The 19,759-nt window shown below is 38.4% G+C and overlaps 1 protein-coding gene across 4 annotated transcripts in view; it reads left to right on the top strand.

The window, feature by feature from the left end:
• The window catches only part of IFTAP (intraflagellar transport associated protein), a 63,319-nt gene that overhangs the window by 37,262 nt on the left and 6,298 nt on the right, over positions 1–19,759 (top strand). For 2 of the 4 annotated variants that reach the window (XM_067039400.1, XM_059068214.2), the window contains exons 3-6: positions 1,023–1,177; positions 4,922–4,993; positions 6,315–6,375; positions 17,662–17,801. In XM_067039400.1, coding sequence (XP_066895501.1) covers positions 1,023–1,177; positions 4,922–4,993; positions 6,315–6,375; positions 17,662–17,801 — 428 coding nt within the window. Of the gene's footprint in view, positions 1–1,022; positions 1,178–4,921; positions 4,994–6,314; positions 6,382–17,661; positions 17,802–19,759 lie in introns of all 4 variants that reach the window. The other 2 variants (XM_067039401.1, XM_067039399.1) reach the window with 1 other exon arrangement.

The following is a 19,759-nucleotide window of genomic DNA, read 5'->3' on the forward strand; positions in this document are numbered from 1 at the left end:
AAGTGTTAACCCTTATTTATTTTAATATTGCTGCTAATATTGAAAGTAATTTTATGGCTTAAACCACTGCCCCAGTGGAATCGACTACCAGCTCTTACCTATCGCTGTGATCTCTCTCCCACATTTTAGCCTACATTTGCAGCTGCTGCTGGGACGTCTCCCTCACAGTTTCCACTGGCACCTCAAATGCAGCATGGACAAAGGTTAATTCTCTCTCATCTGAATTTGTCCCCCACATTTCTGTTCATGGCATCATGTTATAATATTCTCTTAATTTAGGATGAATCTTAGACTCTTTCCTTATCCTAAGGACATAATCGTGAATGTGCAAAGATTTAGCACAAACGTTTTCATTGTTTATAGTTTTAAATAGTTGAGAATAGGAATTGGTTAAATAAACTATGTTAAATATATACAGTGGAATTCTCTATAATCATTAAAATTATGCAGAATATGCAATAGTATGAAAAGAATATTGCTCTCAAGTTGACTTGAAATGTGGTATGTACAGTACAATTCCTTTTGACTTTTAGAAGTTTATGGGTGAATAGATAAAAGATGAGAAAAATAGCCACTGAAAAAATTTTGTTGCAGCTTTTCTGTCCTGTACGATTATGAGTGATATTCTAATTTTAATCTTTTTCTTTTACAAATTTTCTAAAATCATCCATACATTGCCTCCATATTTTTTTAAAAAACCCTCAAATTTAGAAAAAAAAAATGAGATCAGTAATGTCCAAGGGTCTTGCAAATACTTTATAGACCTTTTAACAATGGCTGAGAACAGGGCTGGATGCAAACTTATAAATGTTTGTTGAATAGTGAATGAAATAGTATTATCTTCCTATGCATTTTTAGAAATAACTTTATAGGTTAAGAGTGTTTAATGCTTCAAGCATTCGGTTTGTAGATTTTTTTGAAAAGTATTTTTTTTGTTTGGAAGAAAGATTCTCAATAAACACAAAATAAACTAGACTGGATGGGGTGGGTGTTTTCTAATATTATGTAATTTATCATTTCAGATAATGTGACCAAAAAAGGAGACTTTGGAACCAATTCTTCAGAAAACAATTTTACTTCAGTAAAACTTACTCAGAGAAATGAACCAAACGATCACCGTCGTAGCAATAAAGCCATCTTTCTTCGGACTTCGTCACAGTGTTCAGAAGAGGAACAGGTAATACCATCGCACATTTACAGAAACAGAGGGGAAAAAATTCATCACGAATTTAAAAAAATGAAAGAGACCATAATAAGAAACGTCGGACAGCTATTGGATCAGTAACTCAGACTCCTAATTTTAGAAGGAGTGCCTGTGGGGTACTTTACTGAAAATCATCATTACATTTCATGATTTCAACAGCCAACTTTTTTTTTTAAAACATCTTTATTGGAGTATAATTGCTTTACAATGGTGTGTTAGTTTCTGCTTTACAACAAAGTGAATCAGTTATACATATACACATGTTCCCATATCTCTTCCCTCTTGCGTCTCCCTCCCTCCCACCCTCCCTATCCCACCCCTCTAGGTGGTCACAAACCACCGAGCTGATCTCCCTGTGCCATGCGGCTGCTCCCAACTAGCTATCCACCCTACGTTTGGTAGTGTATATATGTCCATGCCACTCTCTCACTTCGTCACAGCTTACCCTTCCCCCTCCCTATATCCTCAAGTCCATGCTCTAGTAGGTCTGCGTTTTATTCCCGTCCTACCCCTAGGCTCTTCATGACATTTTTTTTTTTAGATTCCATGTATGTGTGTTAGCATATGGTATTTGTTTTTCTCCTTCTGACTTACTTCACTCTGTATAACAGAGTGAAGTCTTTTTATGTCTGAGTAATATTCCATTGTATATATGTGCCACATCTTCTTTATCCATTAATCTGTTGATGGACACTTAGGTTGCCTCTATGTCCTGGCTACTGTAAACAGAGCTGCAATGAACATTGTGGTACATGACTCTTTTTGAATTATGGTTTTCTCAGGGTATATGCCCAGTAGTGGGATTGCTGGGTCATATGGTAATTCTATTTGTAGTTTTTTAAGGAACCTCCATACTGTTCTCCATAGTGGCTGTATGAATTTATATTCCCACCAGCAGTGCAAGAGTGTTCCCTTTTCTGCATACCCTCTCCAGCATTTATTGTTTCTAGAGTTTTTGATGATGGCCATTCTGACTGGTGTGAGATGACATCTCATTGTAGTTTTGATTTGCATTTCTCTAATGATTAATGATGTTGAGCATTCTTTCATATATTTGTTGGCAATCTGTATATCTTCTTTGGAGAAATGTCTATTTAGGTCTTCTGCCCGTTTTTGGATTGAGTTGTTTGTTTTTTTTGTTATTGAGCTGCATGAGTTGCTTATAAATTTTGGATATTAATCCTTTGTCAGTTGCCTCATTTGCAACTATTTTCTCCCATTCTGAGGGTTGTCTTTTGGTCTTGTTTATGGTATCCTTTGCTGTGCAAAAAGCTTTGAAGTTTCATTAGGTCCCATTTGTTTATTTTTATTTCCATTTCTCTAGGAGATGGGTCAAAAAGGATCTTTCTGTGATTTATGTCATAGAGTGTTCTGCCTATGTTTTCCTCTAAGCGTTTGATAGTGGCTGGACTTACATTTAGGTCTTTAACCCATTTTGAGTTTATTTTTGTGTATGGTGTTAGGGAGTGTTCTAATTTCATACTTTTACAGGTAGCTGTCCAGTTTTCCCAGCACCACTTATTGAAGAGGCTGTCTTTTCTCCACTGTATATTTTTGCCTCCTTTATCAAAGATAAGGTGACCATATGTGTGTGGGCTTATCTCTGGGCTTTCTATCCTGTTCCATTGATCTCTATTTCTGTTTTTGTGCCAGTACCATACTGTCTTGATTACTGTAGCTTTGTAGTATAGTCTGAAGTCAGGGAGCCTGATTCCTCCAGCTCCATTTTTCGTTCTCAAGATTGCTTTGGCTATCGGGGGTCTTTTGTGTTTCCATACAAATTGTGAAATTTTTTCTTCTAGTTCTGTAAAAAATGCCAGTGGTAGTTTGATAGGGATTGCATTTAATCTGTAGATTGCTTTGGGTAGTAGAGTCATTTTCACAATGTTGATTGTTCCAATCCAAGAACATGGTATATTTCTCCATCTATTTGTATCATGTTTAATTTCTTTCATCAGTGTCTTATAATTTTCTGCATACACGTCTTTTGTCTCCTTAGGTAGGTTTATTCCTAGATATTTTATTCTTTTTGTTGCAATGGTAAATGGGGGTGTTTTCTTAATTTCACTCTCAGATTTTTCATCATTAGTGTATAAGAATGCCAGAGATTTCTATGCATTAATTTTGTATCGTGCTACTTTACCAAATTCATTGATTAGCTCTAGTAGTTTTCTGGTAGCATCTTTAGGATTCTCTATGTACTGTATCATGTCATCTGCGAACAGTGACAGCTTTACTTCTTCTTTTCTGATTTGGATTCCTTTTATTTCTTTTTCTTCTCTGATTGCTGTGGCTAGAACTTCCAAAACTGTTGAATAAGAGTGGTGAGAGTGGGCAACCTTGTCTTGTTCCTGATCTTAGTGGAAATGGTTTCAGTTTTTCCCCATTGAGGACGATGTTGCTTGTGGGTTTGTCATATATGGCCTTTACTATGTTGAGGAAAATTCCCTCTATACCTGCTTTTTGCAAGGTTATCATAAATGGGTGTTGAATTTTGTCAAAAGCTTTCTCTGTATCTGTTGAGATGATCATGTGGTTTTTCTCCTTCAGTTTGTTGATATGGTGTATCACGTTGATTGATTTGCATATATTGAAGAATCTCTGCATTCCTGGAATAAACCCCACTTGATCATGGTGTATGATCGTTTTAATGTGCTTCAACAGCCAACTTTTATGATAGTAACTTAATTATCCCCAATTTTTGTTACAAACCTCTTAAGGATCTGCCATCTACAGATTTTTCTTGAAATTATGTCTTTATTTTAGCTTGTCCTCTGGGACAAAAGAGTTCCTTTTTATAATTCTCTGTGTAAATGAGAGTTTCTTTTACCTGTCCTGGATTCATGTCCTTCAGACTTAAAGTAGAATATGTTATCTTGGTTCTTCCAAGATTTGGTCAATAAATAGATGTTAGATGCTCTCTTCCTAATCTTCAAGACTTCATAGACTATATTCACATTCTCTTTAGCTATGGTTTTTAACTATCAAGGAATCCTAGTGGAAATGGTTCTATTTTTTAAGCCATTTGAGTTTCTACTTTCTATCTCATCATGTATTCCCTGTGTTATTGTGGACAGAATTGTATATGAGATTATGGTTTTATGCAAGGGAGAAAAATCTCCATGTTAGAAGTGTGTTTATATGCAGCGAAGGGCTATAATTCTTTTATTCTATAACTTATTTCCGGTGAGGTGATTATGGGACAAGAACTTTTCTTTCTAGAGGATTCACTGTCTACTGGCAATTGGAATTACATTTTCTATTGAGTCTTTAACCAGCGTGTGAGAGGCAAAGAATTGTTCCACGGTGTTTTTTCCTAATAACTTGAAAATGTTGTATTAGCATTCTCTGATTTGCCCTTCAGAGGTTCACTGGGATGGGATGGGAGCTGGGGTAATAAGGTGCAGAGTGTTCATATTTTACACGTGAAAAAATTGAGGTTAAGTAATTTACCCTGGGTTACAGTGTAGATGAGTCTAGAAGACAGAAGTAGAAATCAGACCTCCTGGAACCTATTCCCTGATGCCTGCTATGACTTAGTGAATCTGCTGTCACTAAGGTGTCATGGTTTGTCATGCATAGCTAATTAACAGAAAACAGAAAGGGAATTTTAGTGCCTGAAGGGCTACAAGATCAGCGCCTTTATTTTCAGTTGTTTCATGTTCCCATCAATATGTCCTCAGTGTTGTTTGTTTGTTTGTTTGTTTGTTTTCCCAGATAGTGATGGATGAAGGCCAAAAAGTTGGCAGTTCCTTTCAAGGTGATCTGAATAGGGCAGGAAAGGTGAAGGTAAGGCATGATTCGATTTTATTCCATGGCCAAAACCCAGAAGGAGCATAAAAATGATAAAAACCTCACAGGACTCATTTGCTGTCTGTCATACAAATTTGGAGAATTCATCAGATTTTGTCTATATGCCTTAAAAAGTGGTGTTTGATTATCTTAAACTGTCCTTGGTTGGCTGGGTTCTGGATCTTTTTTCCTCAAAGCTTTACAAATGGAAGGGGTGCTTCAATAGAGACACATGACTCTCGTCCCATTGAACATATACCATTAATTAAGATAAATGACAATATAACAGATTCTCAAGTTTTAGTACTGAAACCATCGTATGGAAGATAAATTTTTGCTGTCCCTTGGAAGTCAAAAAATAACTGTAGTTATGTACTTCCAAGTAATGGAAGCTACAAGCCATGGTCTGACAGGTAGAGAGTGGGGAAGAAAGACCCAGGCTGTGTTTTGAATTCCAATGATGAGATCTAAATTTATAATTTTACAGTGTTTTGTTATGTACATGTTTTAGGTCATAAGCATAAAAGGCATTTTGACAACATGCCTTTACTAGATCTGCCTTCCGTTCTAGTGGTGAAATCATTTGTTTATTCACACTCTTTGATATTCACCTGAAATGAATTGGTTCATGTCTGAAGTGTTACCATTTTGTTAATCTAAAATGTCTCATTGTCAGCTTGCAGTGGAAAGCAACATTGAAATGCTGCTACTGTCTGTAAAGGTCATTTGCTCTGCTTTTTACCTTTGAAGTAATTTTCAGTTTTATTTGCTCAAAAGAGAGAACACTTGATTTTTTGCCCTGTTCACCTCTCTTGTGATTACCTGGGGCAGGATGATTTCGTCTTGAATGAACCTTCTCCCCTGCTTTCTTTAGTTTCTACTCTGTCTTTGGAGTTTAAAGCACACTTGTGAGAATAGCCAGACCCACCACCATCATTTGCTTGAGGAACAAAAGCAATAAAACAAAACCAAAAAACAGAAACATTGCTTCAGACTGTCTTGATGGTGGTATATATTCTGGGATAGAATCAGGAACAAAAACTTTTCAAAAACTTCCCAGACTGTTTTTTCCCTTTCAGTATAGAGATCTTACTGTGGTGCCTACGAAATCCAGGCCAACTTCCAGATTTAGTGCTTCTTTCAGATGTCTCTGGGAAAAAACAGTGAACACAAAGATCTCTATCTGGGACTCAAAAGTTAATGAGAAAAGGGGATTCATTTGCTGACTTGAGTGTTGTGGAAATGGATTCACTGATTCTTAATTGCATTTTTTTCTCTAGGTCTAATTTGCATAAAGATGATGTTAATCCTTTTCTAGGTAGACAACTTCCTTGATTTAGAAGATTTGGACTTGGATGAAGAGATTAAGCCCCAAATGAGTAAGAGTATGCTTTCTGTTTCCTTTCTACACTGCCTGACCTCTTTCTGGAAACTACAAATAAGAATTTAGACAGCTTCGCTTTTCTTTCTTTCTTTTTTTGGGGGCAATCCTTACCTCTACTTCCCCTGAGATAGGAAAAACTGGAGTCCTGCAGTCTTTTTTTCAATGATAAAGATTTCAGCTGAAAGGTCATACAAAACTTGTTGAAGGTTGTAACCTCTTTGGTCTTAAATGAAGAAAAGGTGTTCCTCCTCCCACCCCCCCATTTACCATGTGATTGATTTTTGGATAATTGTCTCAGAGTCATTTAAGTCAAACCCTTATTTCTTAGAAGCACCATGTTGTAAATTGAGATTAGTTTTGAGTGCTACTTAAAATATCAGTTGATCATAAAAATCATAAAAATTATGAGAATTGATCATAAAATAAACAAAAAAAAAATCCAAATCTTTGCTTTTATAAATATTTATCAATATGTAAACCAAACAATTAAAACTAAAGATATAGTGTGAATGTTTTTTCTGGGGCTTTCCGTGAGGTTTATGTAGATGAGGCCTTTTCCTTTCTTGGTTAACGTTTCTGTGTAAGCCTGGGTATCCTTTGGTGCTCAGAGGGGCTTTGAAATATGTTCAAAATTTGAGTTACTTGTTTTGAAAACTCTCATTCCTAATTTAATATGCAAGAATATCTCAAAATTAGTTGAGGGCTTCCCTGGTGGCGCAGTGGTTGAGAGTCCGCCTGCCGATGCAGGGGACACGGGTTCGTGCTGGGCCCGTGAGCCATGGCCGCTGAGCCTGTGCGTCTGGAGCCTCTGCTCCGCAATGGGAGAGGCCGCAACAGTGAGAGGCCCACGTACCACAAAAAAAAAAAAAAAAAAAATTAGTTGAATGTTAGGGAAGGGACAGTTTCCATGGAGGTTTGGTTGTTGGTGTTTGATTGTTGTTTACAGTCCCTTAGGTGGTCATAAACAGCGATTATGGTCATTATTGTTGGGGAAGGGGGCTTCTTTATAATCACACAGGAGTTAAAATGCAGGGTGTAGGGCTTCCCTGGTGGCGCAGTGGTTGAGAGTCCGCCTGCCGATGCAGGGGTCACGGGTTCGTGCCCCGGTCCGGGAAGATCCCACGTGCCGCGGAGCGGCTGGGCCTGTGAGCCGTGGCCGCTGAGCCTGCACATCCGGAGCCTGTGCTCCACGACGGAGAGGCCACAACAATGAGAGGCCCGCGTACTGCAAAAAAAAAAAAAAAAATGCAGGGTGTAGTTGGTTGGGGGATGGCCACCACTGTCTGTAAACTGACTGTATAAGCCTCTGCTTTGGCTTCTCTGTTTGCTTGAATTTGAGAGGCTTTGGTAATTGGAAGCAATTAACATTTTTATTCTGCTTCCAAACATCACACTACCCCATTGAAGGCTCTGTTACTCAAGCACTCTAGACTTCGCAGATGTTTTTCCGTACTTGCTTGGTTCAAGGGAGATCAGAGATCTAGCAGAATCACAGAAGTTCTCTTAACTTTAATGCCTTAGGCAGTTCTGAATTTCTTCATTAGAGCAGTTTAGAGGCTCTGATTGGATTAGAAGGGATTGCTGAGGATTTATGAGGAAGCCAAATTTGTGGAGCAAGCACACTGTTTCTGGGTTTTGGGTGATTTGGGGAAAGGGAACAGATTCCTGGGTCCTGTTCCTAAGAAAGAGTCTAATTCAGAAGGTCTTTCGGGGCATCTAGTGATCTGCATTTTTAACCACTACCCCCAGGGGATTCTGGTATAGTTCATCTGTGGAGGATACTTGGAGTCTGTATACCTTTGCAACATAAAATTAATTTCATAGGAGGGTGCAAAAGTGCACAGGTTGAACATTTTTGTGATGGTTTAACCTTTTTGCTTTCTGCCAGTAATGAGAAGGTCTGTATACTAACATAATCCTGCATAGCCAGCGAATCTGATTTTGGTTGTGTCAATATTTTAAATTAGTCTTCATACCTTTTCCATTATTTTCACATTGTTTTCTTTTAAACTTTTTTTTTTTTTGGCTGCGTTGGGTCTTTCTCTAGTTGAGGCGTGCAGGGGCTACTCTTTTCTGTGGTGCATGTGGTTCTCACTGCGGTGGCTTCCCTTGTTGCGCAGCACGGGCTCTAGGTGTGCAGGCTCCAGTAGTTGCAGCACGCAGGCTCAGTAGTTGTGGCACCCAGGCCCGAGAGCACACAGGCTTCAGTAGTTGTGGCGGGCAGGCTCAGTAGTTGTAGCTCACGGGCTCTAGAGTGCAGGCTCAGTAGTTGCGGCTCATGGACTCTAGAGCGCAGGCTCAGTAGTTGTGGCACACAGGCTTAGTTGCTCTGCAGCATGTGGGATCTTCCTGGACCAGGGATCAAACCTGTGTCCCCTGCATTGGCAGGTGGATTCTCAACCACTGCACCACCAGGGAAATCCCTCTTTAACCATCTTTTAAGTTTTGTGTGTTTTTTTTTTTTTTTTTACCAGATCTGTTTCTGTTGTTTAAAAAATTGCAAAAAAAGGTCTCACTAGTATGATTTTTCTGGAAATCAGATAACAGGTAGTTTTGCATTTGTGTGTATAAAAGCTTACTGAGGCTGAACCAAGTCTCAGTGGACTTGGATGAGCTAGTCAGGACCATCCCAGGTGTAAAATAATGTGAAAAGCCAAGGCTAAGAAGCAACCTAGGCTTCAGCGATCTATTCCAATTACCACAAAGACCACCAAGCTTCACACGTTTCATAATGCACAATCTGGGTCATTTGAAAGGAAAGAAAAAAGAAATAGTCATGCCAGGGTGAATTTTAGATTGCTTCTGATTTGCATTACGCTCCGGGAGTGGGGAGCAGAAGGCGAGTATTTATGTCAGATGGGAAACGTGACATTTTAAACAGGCACGTTGCTTGTATAATTTGGCAGCGGAGGGGTTGACTGATTAGATTCTGTTGTTATTGTTTAAGCAACAGATTTGCTTGGGGCAACAAGGAAGTGAGTTGCTTATTGTTTTTCTACCACTGACTTTATTTGTTCACCTTTTTCATTTTCGTAAATATTCTCCAAGATTCAGGTGCTTGTTTCTGTCCCAATATTTGGCTGATTATTTTGGCAGCCCAGGTGGAGACAGTTTTTCCAAGCAGACAGTTTGGTGCTGTGCTATTGACCAGTTGTTGGAGGGAACCTTGGCCACAGAGTTTGGTGCCCTGTGTTTATTTGATGTCACATGAACCATTTTTTCCTCCTTTGAGGTAAGGTAGTTAACCTGAGGGTTAGTTACTGTCATGCTCCAGACTGTTCCCCAGAAGGATTATTATTTGGAATAGGTATTAGTTATTATGCTTTGGCCATTGGAGTAGGAAGAATCTTCGGGTCGTCTTTATCTTTTACCCCCTCAGTTGGCCCAGCATGTTCTCTGGATGAGTGCAGAAGGTCAAAGAGACTTTTCTGAGGCCTAGTTTTCAGAATTATACTGTCTTATACAAGTTTCTTGACCAGTGGGTATACTTATGCTATGGTTGATTGTGTTGGATGAAAATTGCCAACTGATTCCTGCTCAAAGATTGGCAGCCTTATTTGATTTTCATTTTCAATCTCTCCAGTACTCCCAGTTCTAATGAAGGCATCATTTTCTCTCTCTCTCTCCCTCTTTTTTAAAAAAACTTCTTTCCTTATCTGTAACATTAAGGCTTTATGTAGCCTATGAATGACCTGGACTGTTATTCAAAGATATTTAACAGCTGTGACTGGATCCTGGAATAAAATAAAGAATAAAACAGATCTGGTTCCTGTCCTTGGATATTCATAGTTTATTGGAAGAATCAGACACATCACAAATATATAATTACATATGCTCTAGATCTCTTGAGAGCATATGGCAGGGCAATTTAATTTGTCCATGGATCAGAGAAGGTGCTGAGAGCCTGAGATCTAAAGGATGAGTAATTATTAACTGGGTGAGGGGTGGGTAAGAGAGTATAGGAACAACATAAGAACAGTATATGTAAAGGTCCTGAGCTAGGAGAAGATGGCATATTTCAGCCAATGTAGAGTTTAGGCATTTCAATTACTTTCCACTTGGGACTGTTAAAAATCATTCTTTCATTGCTTAGAAGATCATTGAGAGGGAAAAATCCTTGCTTTGAAATGTTCCTCTATCCCTGTTCCTCCAATTTTTTTTTTTAATGTGCAAACTTATCCATCTATTAAATTCAAACTTGAAAGCCATATCAACCACAAAGGCAAATGCTTCCACTCCATTCCTGAGAAGAGAACAGAATTGTGATGATAATTCCACCCTTTCAATAATTCCTCTATTTATTTCTCCCCAAGGGAAAAGGAAGGCATTATCTAATTGGAGAGATTAGGGAAAAAAACTGATGTGTATGGATGAGACATTTTGTTTCTTCTTTTGGGTTCATGCTGTTTGGAAGGTGTATGTCCTCCCCTGTGCCTGTGTCACCTTTCTTATAGTAGACACACTTTAAAAGGGGCCCAGGTCTGCCTTACATGGTGGTTTTCAACCTGAGAGATACATTGGAATCACTTGAGGAGCTTAAAAAAACCCCGACAATACCTGGATCCTGCCTTTGGAGATCCTTTCCCAGTAGTCTGGTGTGTGTCCTGGGCTTTGGCAGTATTTAAAGCTTCCCAGGTGACTCTAACATGCAATTGAAGCTGAGAACCATCTCCAGACAAATGTCTGGAGGTATCACTCTCTGAGCCCCTACTCTAAGGGCTCTAGGGATATGAAGAGGTTCTCCTTATACCTGGCTGGATTCATGTCATCTGTGCAGACTCCCTGTCAGGTGGGATAGTACAAGGTCTAGACTTGGAAGGAAAGTTTGATAAGTAAGAGGGCAAATTGTGACTGCAGGACAAGCTCTGTTTTCAAAGTCAGCTCTATTAGTTATAAAGCTCATATTTTGATCGCCATCTTTTTGACTCCTGTATGGATTTTTCTTTTATTTCTGCATTTAAAGTAGAGGGATATGATTTATTATTACTGTCACATGCCAACTCCTCCCATGAAGTAGCTCTTCCCTGATCTTCCTGACCTTCCCCTTGGATAGGCAGTAATATTCCTCTGTTTACATTTCCACTTTTATTTATTTTTCAGTTATTTTTTTTTCAAAGTAAGTTTTCATTAATGTGTCTCTTGAAAGTGGCATATGGTTTATTCATATGCATGTACACACACACACACACACACACACACACACACAAATAAAACTTTATCTTTTAATTGGAGTGTTTAATCCATTTACATTTAATGTAGCTGCTGATATATTTGGCTTTAAATCTCTTACCTTACTATTTTGTTTTCTACTTGTCCTGCCAGTTATATGTTCTTCACTCATTTTTTGCCTATTTTGGATTAATCGAGTATTATCATATTATTGTTTCATTGCCCCCTATTTTTGCTGGGTAGACAATTCTAGGTTTTTAGAATTTTTAAGACGTTATTCTATTCTGTTATGGTGTTAATTTTTTCTCTGTTGAAAACTGTCGAAAAACCAAATGTCAATCTGATGGTTGTATGTTGGAAGGTAATATGTTTTTTTACCTCATTTGACTACTTTTATGATTTTCCCTTTGTTTTTGTTTGTCAGTAATTTCAGTATGTCCTGGCATTGTTAACTTTGTATTTGTTCTGCTTGGGGTTTGTAGATTCTTGTAAGTGTTAGGAAATTCTCAGTTCTTATGTCTTCAGATATTACCTGTTCCCAGACTTTTCACCATGTCCCACATATCACTTATTCTCTTTCCTGCATTTTCCATCCTTTTTTATTTCCTTTCTTTCTTCAGTCCAAATATTTTCTACTATCTATGTTCTTGTTCAGTAATCCTTTCTTGAAGTGTATCAAATATGTTGTTAAAGCCATCAGTATTTCAGTTATTATAGTTTTCAAGAGGTCTGGAATATGTATTTTTATAGATTTTAGTTCCCTGCCAAAATTCTCCATTTTTGTAATATATTTATTGGAATATATTAATTAATTATTTTAAAGTTCATGTCTCATAATTCCAATAACTGAGATGTCCTGTGAGTCCATTTATATTATTAATTTTCCCTTTTGATTGGTATCTTTGTATACCTGGTAATTTTTGTTTGAATGCTGAACATTGTATATAAAATATTACATAGGCTCTGGATGATTATCTTACTCTTGTTTTAGAAAAGCTTCTCTTCAACATTTTGCTAGCAGTTAGAGTAGTCATAGGTCATCTTAATCCAATATGGGATTGAGCTGATTTGGTGACTGGGTTTCAGGCTTTATGAGGGCTGCTCTACTTCTAGTTCTTGCTTACTGCTAGGGTGTAGCCCTTCAAGGTAAATCACAGCCCCTCCTTCTTGGAGATCCCGAACTCTATTTTTTATCTTCACAGCACTGTGAACCTGTTGGTAGTTCTGCTAAGCTTCTCAGACTCTTAGTCTATTTCTTCTTCACTTCTTGGTTTTTCAGCCTCTGCTTACAAATCAGTAAATGCCGTAAGTTGAAAAACAGCTTAGACTCTTAGACTCACTTTACTACTTTCCTTCTCTCCAGGATCTTGGCCCCTCAAGTTCTGGGCTTCCCTGGTAGCTCTCTAATGCCTTTAAGCAGTTGATTTTTTTAATCATTTATTCAGCTTTTCTAATGTTCTTGGTGGGAGGGTCAGAATCATATTAAATATGGTCTGGGAGCTCCTTGGAAAACCCCAAGGTCTGAAGGTCAAATAAGTTAACATTTGCACCGATGTTGCAAAAGCAATGATGGGTAAAGATACTAGTAACTTAGGGTGAATCAAGGTAGAAGCACCAAACTATACTAGTAGTCACTGTAATCTTCACTGTCCTGAATTTGTAGTTAAAGCAAACGCCAGTTTCCATGGCAAATGTCCTTGATGAAGTGGTAAAAATTATTAATTTTATTAAACCTTGATTCTTGAGTATACCTCTTCTGCTGCATACTGAAATATAACAGTTGTATTTCACATATACATGAAATACATGAAAATTTTTTCATGGAAAAAATGAAAAACACTTTTTCATGAAAAAATACTTGCGCAATTGAGTGGTGTGCTGAACTTGTTTTGTTTTTTCTTTCATGGATCAACGTTTTTACTTGAAAGAATGACTGACAAAGTATAGTTCTCAAAAAGGAATGAAGTGGGCCCGTCTCTACAAGACAACAGCTGACAGTATTCATTGCCAATGATAAAATTGGCAATGGATCAAGTGCAAATTGGATTTTTGGGAAAACTTATATCCAGTACTGTGAGCTTGACAGCTTCCCAATATTTAAAGCCTTTTCTGATAAAATTGGTAATGTTAACTAATGTGATTTTTATATTGCATAGTGAAATATGTCAACATTTGAAAGATCCGCATAACACAGTGAACCACCATTTTCCAAATAACCAATATATGATGTTACAAAATCATGCACAGGAGCGCAATCCATTCAACATGTAAGATAGACCAATGGATTTTAACATAAGAGTATGAAAAATTTACTGAAATGGTTTCATATTGCACATTGAAATTATTTTAAAAACTTTATCATTTGTCAATATCTAGTATTTATCAAAGAATAATATCCCCAGTTATATAAAAAGAGTATTAAAATAGTCCTCCCCTTTCCAGCTACATATCTGTGTGAGACTAGAGTTTCTTCATTTTCATCAACTGAAACAGCATATTCCAAAAATTCAATGCAGAAGCAAATATAGAATCCAGCTTTCTTCTGTTTAAGACAGACATTTAAAAGATTCAGATAATGTAAAACAATGCTTCTCTTCTATTTTCTTTGTTTTTGGAAAAGAGGTTTTTAAAATAAAAATACTTATTTTAATATATGATAGTATTATTTTAATGATTCAATAATCAAATATTTGAAAATTTGTATTTTAATGATTCAATAAGCAAATATTTGAAATTTTAATTTCTAATATGGTAAATATTGATAGATGTCACTCCCATAAACAAAAGCTCTTTGGGGTCTTCAAAAAGTTTTAAGAACAAGAACCACCTGATACAAACTATCATAGCTGGAAGCTATGTGCAGAGGAGGCCTGAGTGCATTTCTTATCTGTATCCTTTTTGGTCTTGAGGAACACCCGAAATTTCAGGAAATTTTGGCCATTTCTACGTGGCAACAAAGGAATGGATTGGTTAATTTTTATAAATATGACAGGCAGACTAAAATTATTATTGTCTAGATGATCAGATGTCAGGTTGATGGCTTACTTTTTAATGTTGTATTAAATTACATGATTATAACCTTTGACTTGCTGGTCATTGGCTAAATACAGAAAGACAAATGGCACAAACACATAGTTTATAAACGTTGGACATTCTTGTCATGTAGTTGAGAAAGAGGTTGAAATGCTTTCAACCAGGCTTGCCATCCAACATCAAGATTCGTTTTTCCAGAGGTGCCTTAACTCTACAAAGCACATCAGTCAAGATGGTGGTATTTAGCTAAGAAGGAAACTAATTGTTTTAGAAACAATAAGGTCAGATGAAGTATCTTAAAGATAAGATTTCAGTTGGGAAAGCTTTGCAGAGAACTTCAGGAATTCCATTCCCCACCATCAATGAATACAATCATTTTCCCCCTGAGAGAATGAATATTTAAATAACCCATCAGTGATTATAAAATGGCTAAAAGATAAGGTATCTTTCTTTGTAACTTGTGTCTTATCCGACTGTTCGTGTGCATATTGGTTTCACTCTTTTATAAATCTGTCCTGTTTAGAGTTAAAGCAGTTCAATTTTTGTGTTGATTATTCTCTGATTTTATGTATAAAAATCCTACTCCTGTAAAAAAAAATTTAGTTTTTGAGGGAAAGGACTATACATATTTTGCATCATTCACAATGTCCTATGGATAGGTAGACTCTTCATACCTGCTGTTCAGTTTAAAAGTTGAGATGCAGGAAATTAATTTCCTTTCTGCAAGTATGTGCTGAGAATTTACTACATATAAGGTGTCGGGTTAGGCTCCAACAGCTATGCGTTTGTGCATTTTACACTGGAGAAACAAATGACAGGAATGGGAAATGCAGTGGGTACTGAGTCATATTGTTTTGAAAGAATTGTACCCACGGCAGTGGAATTCTTATGAAATAAACCATTTTTGTTGAAAACTCTACCTTCTTTGCAAACATATGAGGGATGTGAAGAGTTTCAGCCGAGGAATTGCAGAGTTGTCCCTCTTGGTGCACAGTACTGTCCGTCAGATTTTAAATAGCTCTGAAAGCAGAATTGATTTTGATTTCACATTCAAAGGGATGTTTGCACTGGCAGCCAATGGGTATGGTAGATATTGGTTTTCACATTAAGAGGCTTGAACCTTTCTCTTCTTGCCTCTCTTGTTGGCAGGCCCCTAACCAGTGAGGGAGATTAGCTTTGGACTCATAAAGGGATACCTTAGAAAGCCAGTTTTTCCACCAACCTTATTGAATTTAAAAATATTACTTCTCTGGGGCTTCCCTGGTGGCGCAGTGGTTAAGAATCTGCCTGCCGGTGCAGGGGACACGGGTTCGATCCCTGGTCCGGTAAGATCTTACATACCGTGGGGCAACTAAGCCCGTGTGCCACAACTACTGAGCCCACATGCTGCAGTTACTGAAGCCCATGCGCCTAGAGCCCGCGCTCTGCAACAGGAGAAGCCACCGCAATGAGAAGCCCGCGCACCGCAACAACTAGAGAAAGCCCGCGCGCAGCAGCAGAGACCCAGAGCAGCCAAAAGAAATTAATTAATTGATTAATTTAAAAAAATTTTTGAAAAGAAATATATATAAAAAAATATTACTTCTGGTTATAAAATTGTAAAATGCCCTGAACACTTACTAATCACGCTAATGTGCTATCGTAGTGACATTTCTTGGCCCTGAGTTTGGAGGTACAGTCTGATAGATTTTAAATGATATATGTGATGAAAATGCTTACTTAACAGTAAGTTCATGATGTGACATCGTGAGCTAGGAGCATGGGCTCCACAGACGGACTGCAGCTGTGGCGCCCTGAGTGAGGTGGCTGGGGTGACTCAGTGTTAGAGCTCATTGCCTGTAAAAGAGGAAATAACAGAGCTGTCGAGAGGATTGGCTGAGTGAATGAATGTAAAATGCCAGCTATTATTATTGTTTTTATTTCTTCTAATTAATCAGGTCATATTCTATGATTTCAATAATTAATCATAGTAGAACTTCCTTCTTCATCATTCTCCTGCCCACGTGCTCAGTTTCTAGGCTGTTTGCCATGTTCTCTGTTGCTGAAGTCTGAAGAATTTTGTAATCATGTCTTTTTGTGAAGATGATAGCTGTAGTGGTGAGAGACATATTTCAAATAAGTTTCAGCTTTTGAATATCAATACCTGCTCAGTTATCTCCCCATACATGCTGCCCTTGGCAACAACCAAGGCATGCCTGTTGTTAATTAATCACTTCCACTGAGAACTTAATTAGTGTCTTAATTAGGATCATCCTTGAATAGCAGGCAGCGGCATCTTGCGCCAGCTGCAGGTTATTGGTTGCAGCCCTTCTGGTCCTGCGAAAACTTAGACGGAGGAGGGATCCTGTTGTGCTTCTGTTTGCTTTTCTGTCTTCAGAGAAAGCCGCGGAAGGTCATCAGTTGTCTGTGATGCATCCGTGTTCTGTCACACGTACAAAAATAAGGAAACACGTCCACCTCTAATGGATCGATCAGAAAACCAGGATTGGCTTTTGAATCCTTGTGATTGTGCTAAACAAGCCAGAAACGCATTGTTGTTGTTGTTTGCATGTGTTGAGAAGTAGGCCATGCATTCTGAGTATGACAGAGTATTTCATTTTTCTGCTGGAAGTTAAAGTTCCTTCCTTCTGGCATCATTGTTTTTTAATATGTTTTTTTGAAATATTGCCATATTGTTACAGGATGAAATCAGCACTCCATTTTCTTTCTCTTCACCCCCTCAGGAAAATATGGCAAAATGAGGCAAAAGTAGCATCTTCTTGACTTATTTTCCTGTAGAAGTAGGAATTGGGTTGAGGGTGAAAGGCGTGATCAAGTGATTCCCAGAACAACATTTCTCCCAGACCTTTTGGATGGATTGTAACATTGAAACTATAAAATAAAAACGAATGCACTGACGACTTCTATTTTATAGAAAGGAGAATCCCTTGAGTCAAGTTCCCGAGTGAGGACAGGCATTGTGAAATGGACCTACTTGAGCATATTTGCTCATTTTTTTGGACTATCGTAGACTTTTAGATGACTTAGGTCAATCGTGGACTCGGTGAAGGGATCAAGTGAAACATTTTGTATTCGGCAGATTTGCTGCTGCTTCCAGGAGAGGTGGAGCAGGACGTGAGCGTGAGTGTTCCTTCTTACGTGCCTTCCGTGGCCCAGCCTCTGAGCGCCGGAGTGAAGCCAAGGCCCGCTGGAAACGGAGCAGAGAGACCAAGGGAAGAGGTACCGCGCAGGGAATTCAGTCCTCTTGAAATTGCCTTGATTTTGTAACTGGTCCTTTCAGAGAAATGCCGCTACAGCCGTGCGCTTCTGTGTTTTTCTGAGATTTGGGAAGACTTACAGTTCAGGTTGCTTCATTGGGTCCCTCTCAATGCCATCTCTCTCTAATGTGTATAATCCCTTTTGAACACACAGAGAGAGCGATTATATTTTTACGTGGAAACTGTGTTTGTGTCATGATGTCCGCCATGCCACAGGGACGGTGCTACTTGGGGACTCTGCAAGAGAAAGGATGGGAAGTTTTCTTATCTCTTTTAGTCTGCACTGGCCACTTTTCCTTTTATTATTGTTTCCAAGGTCCTAAAAACATTGTGCGTTAGTTAAGGTATGGCCAGGCTGCTATAGTAGGGAATCCCAACAATAAAGCAGTGGCTGAAAGGAGATAGAAGTTCGTTTCTCTCATGTAACAGTCTGTAGAGAGCCTTTAAAGTGAGCAGGTGCTTCTGTTTCCTGGGGTCACCAGGGCCCAGGTCCCTTCTCTCTGGATCTCCACTGCACCTCAGGACATTGTCCTCACTTGTATATTCCAAGTCAGGTCACCGTTCGACGCGGAGGGGCAAGGGATGGGAGCATGGGGGCAGCAAGCTCCCCCAAGGCCAAGGGCTCGGGGCTCTTCATCTCTGCTCACGTTCCATTGGCAGCCACTTCGTCGCACGTTCCTATCTGGTCACTGCGGACGCTGGGAAATGTCATCTAGACGTGCGCTTCACCAGCACGGGAGGATGGATCTGTTACATGTTAACACTCCCAAATGCGCAACTTGAAAGCCATCTCTCACCGTCATTTGCAGCTCAGCTACATACACTTAACATGTGCCAACTAAGGCTGCTGATGGCGCTGGGTAGTGAGCTTTACCCCCTTTATTACTCTAGCATAAAAGGGGATCGGGCACAAGACGTTTGTTAAGGGCTTTATTACTTGTTATTGCTTCCTAATAAAAACACTAGGGTGTCTCGTGATTATGTAGTTGTTTGGGTACTAGTCTTGTCACTTGATGTTATGGAAGCAGTCATTCAGTCAGAAGTAATCCACACATTGCAATTTTAAATTGCCCTTTTCTCGTAGAACTTTTGCTCACTGACATCACAGAAGTCTGTCTAGGATGCTTGCAGACTTATATTAAACCCCAGATTGTTTACCAGGTAAACTTGTGGAGATAGCCACTTTTCAACGTGCTTTTTGAATTACAGATTGCTTTCTCTGAGTATTAAGAAACTATAATCGCAAGGTGATTTCTAGCAGGAATCAGTTTCTTTTAAAGACTTGTTCATGTTCTTGACTTCAGTTGTGACCATACAAATTATTGGACCAGCCAGTGGTCAATGGCACCTAGTACCATTATAGAAATTGTTACAAAATGGTGTTAGTTGATGGGTTAAAAAAAAAAAAAAAGAATGATTTCTGGAATCAATCATATAGCCAGTAAAATGCTAGTTAAAACCCTGTGTATTGTTGTATCTTTAAAAGGAGTATAAATTTCTTCCCAGAGAATGTGAAAATTTTTAAATGTTCGAATCAAAATCACATGAACAATTTTTGTGTTGGCAAAAATGAGACATAGATGAATAATTTGCTGCTTTTTAAATATCCAGAGTAATATTTTGGGTGGGATTTTAATTTCTAACCGCTATTTGTTAGAGAAATGTTTCAGAACTGTCTAGAATCACAATACCACACCAACTCTGCCTTGGTTTAATAGTATTAATCTCATTTTGAAATACCCAATGCAGCTAAAAGAACATAATCACCAATTTGCAGCACATACGTCCTGTAAGGACCCACCAACGGGCTGTTTTGAGTGAGAGATGGTAGTTGCTTTCTGTGATGTCAGTCTCAAAAGATGAAACTTATCCTGGCTGTCCTGACTTCCTCTGAATTGTCTAATGAGAATCCGTGACTTC

Source organism: Kogia breviceps, chromosome 7 (assembly GCF_026419965.1).
Source record: "Kogia breviceps isolate mKogBre1 chromosome 7, mKogBre1 haplotype 1, whole genome shotgun sequence".
NCBI lineage: Eukaryota > Metazoa > Chordata > Mammalia > Artiodactyla > Physeteridae > Kogia > Kogia breviceps.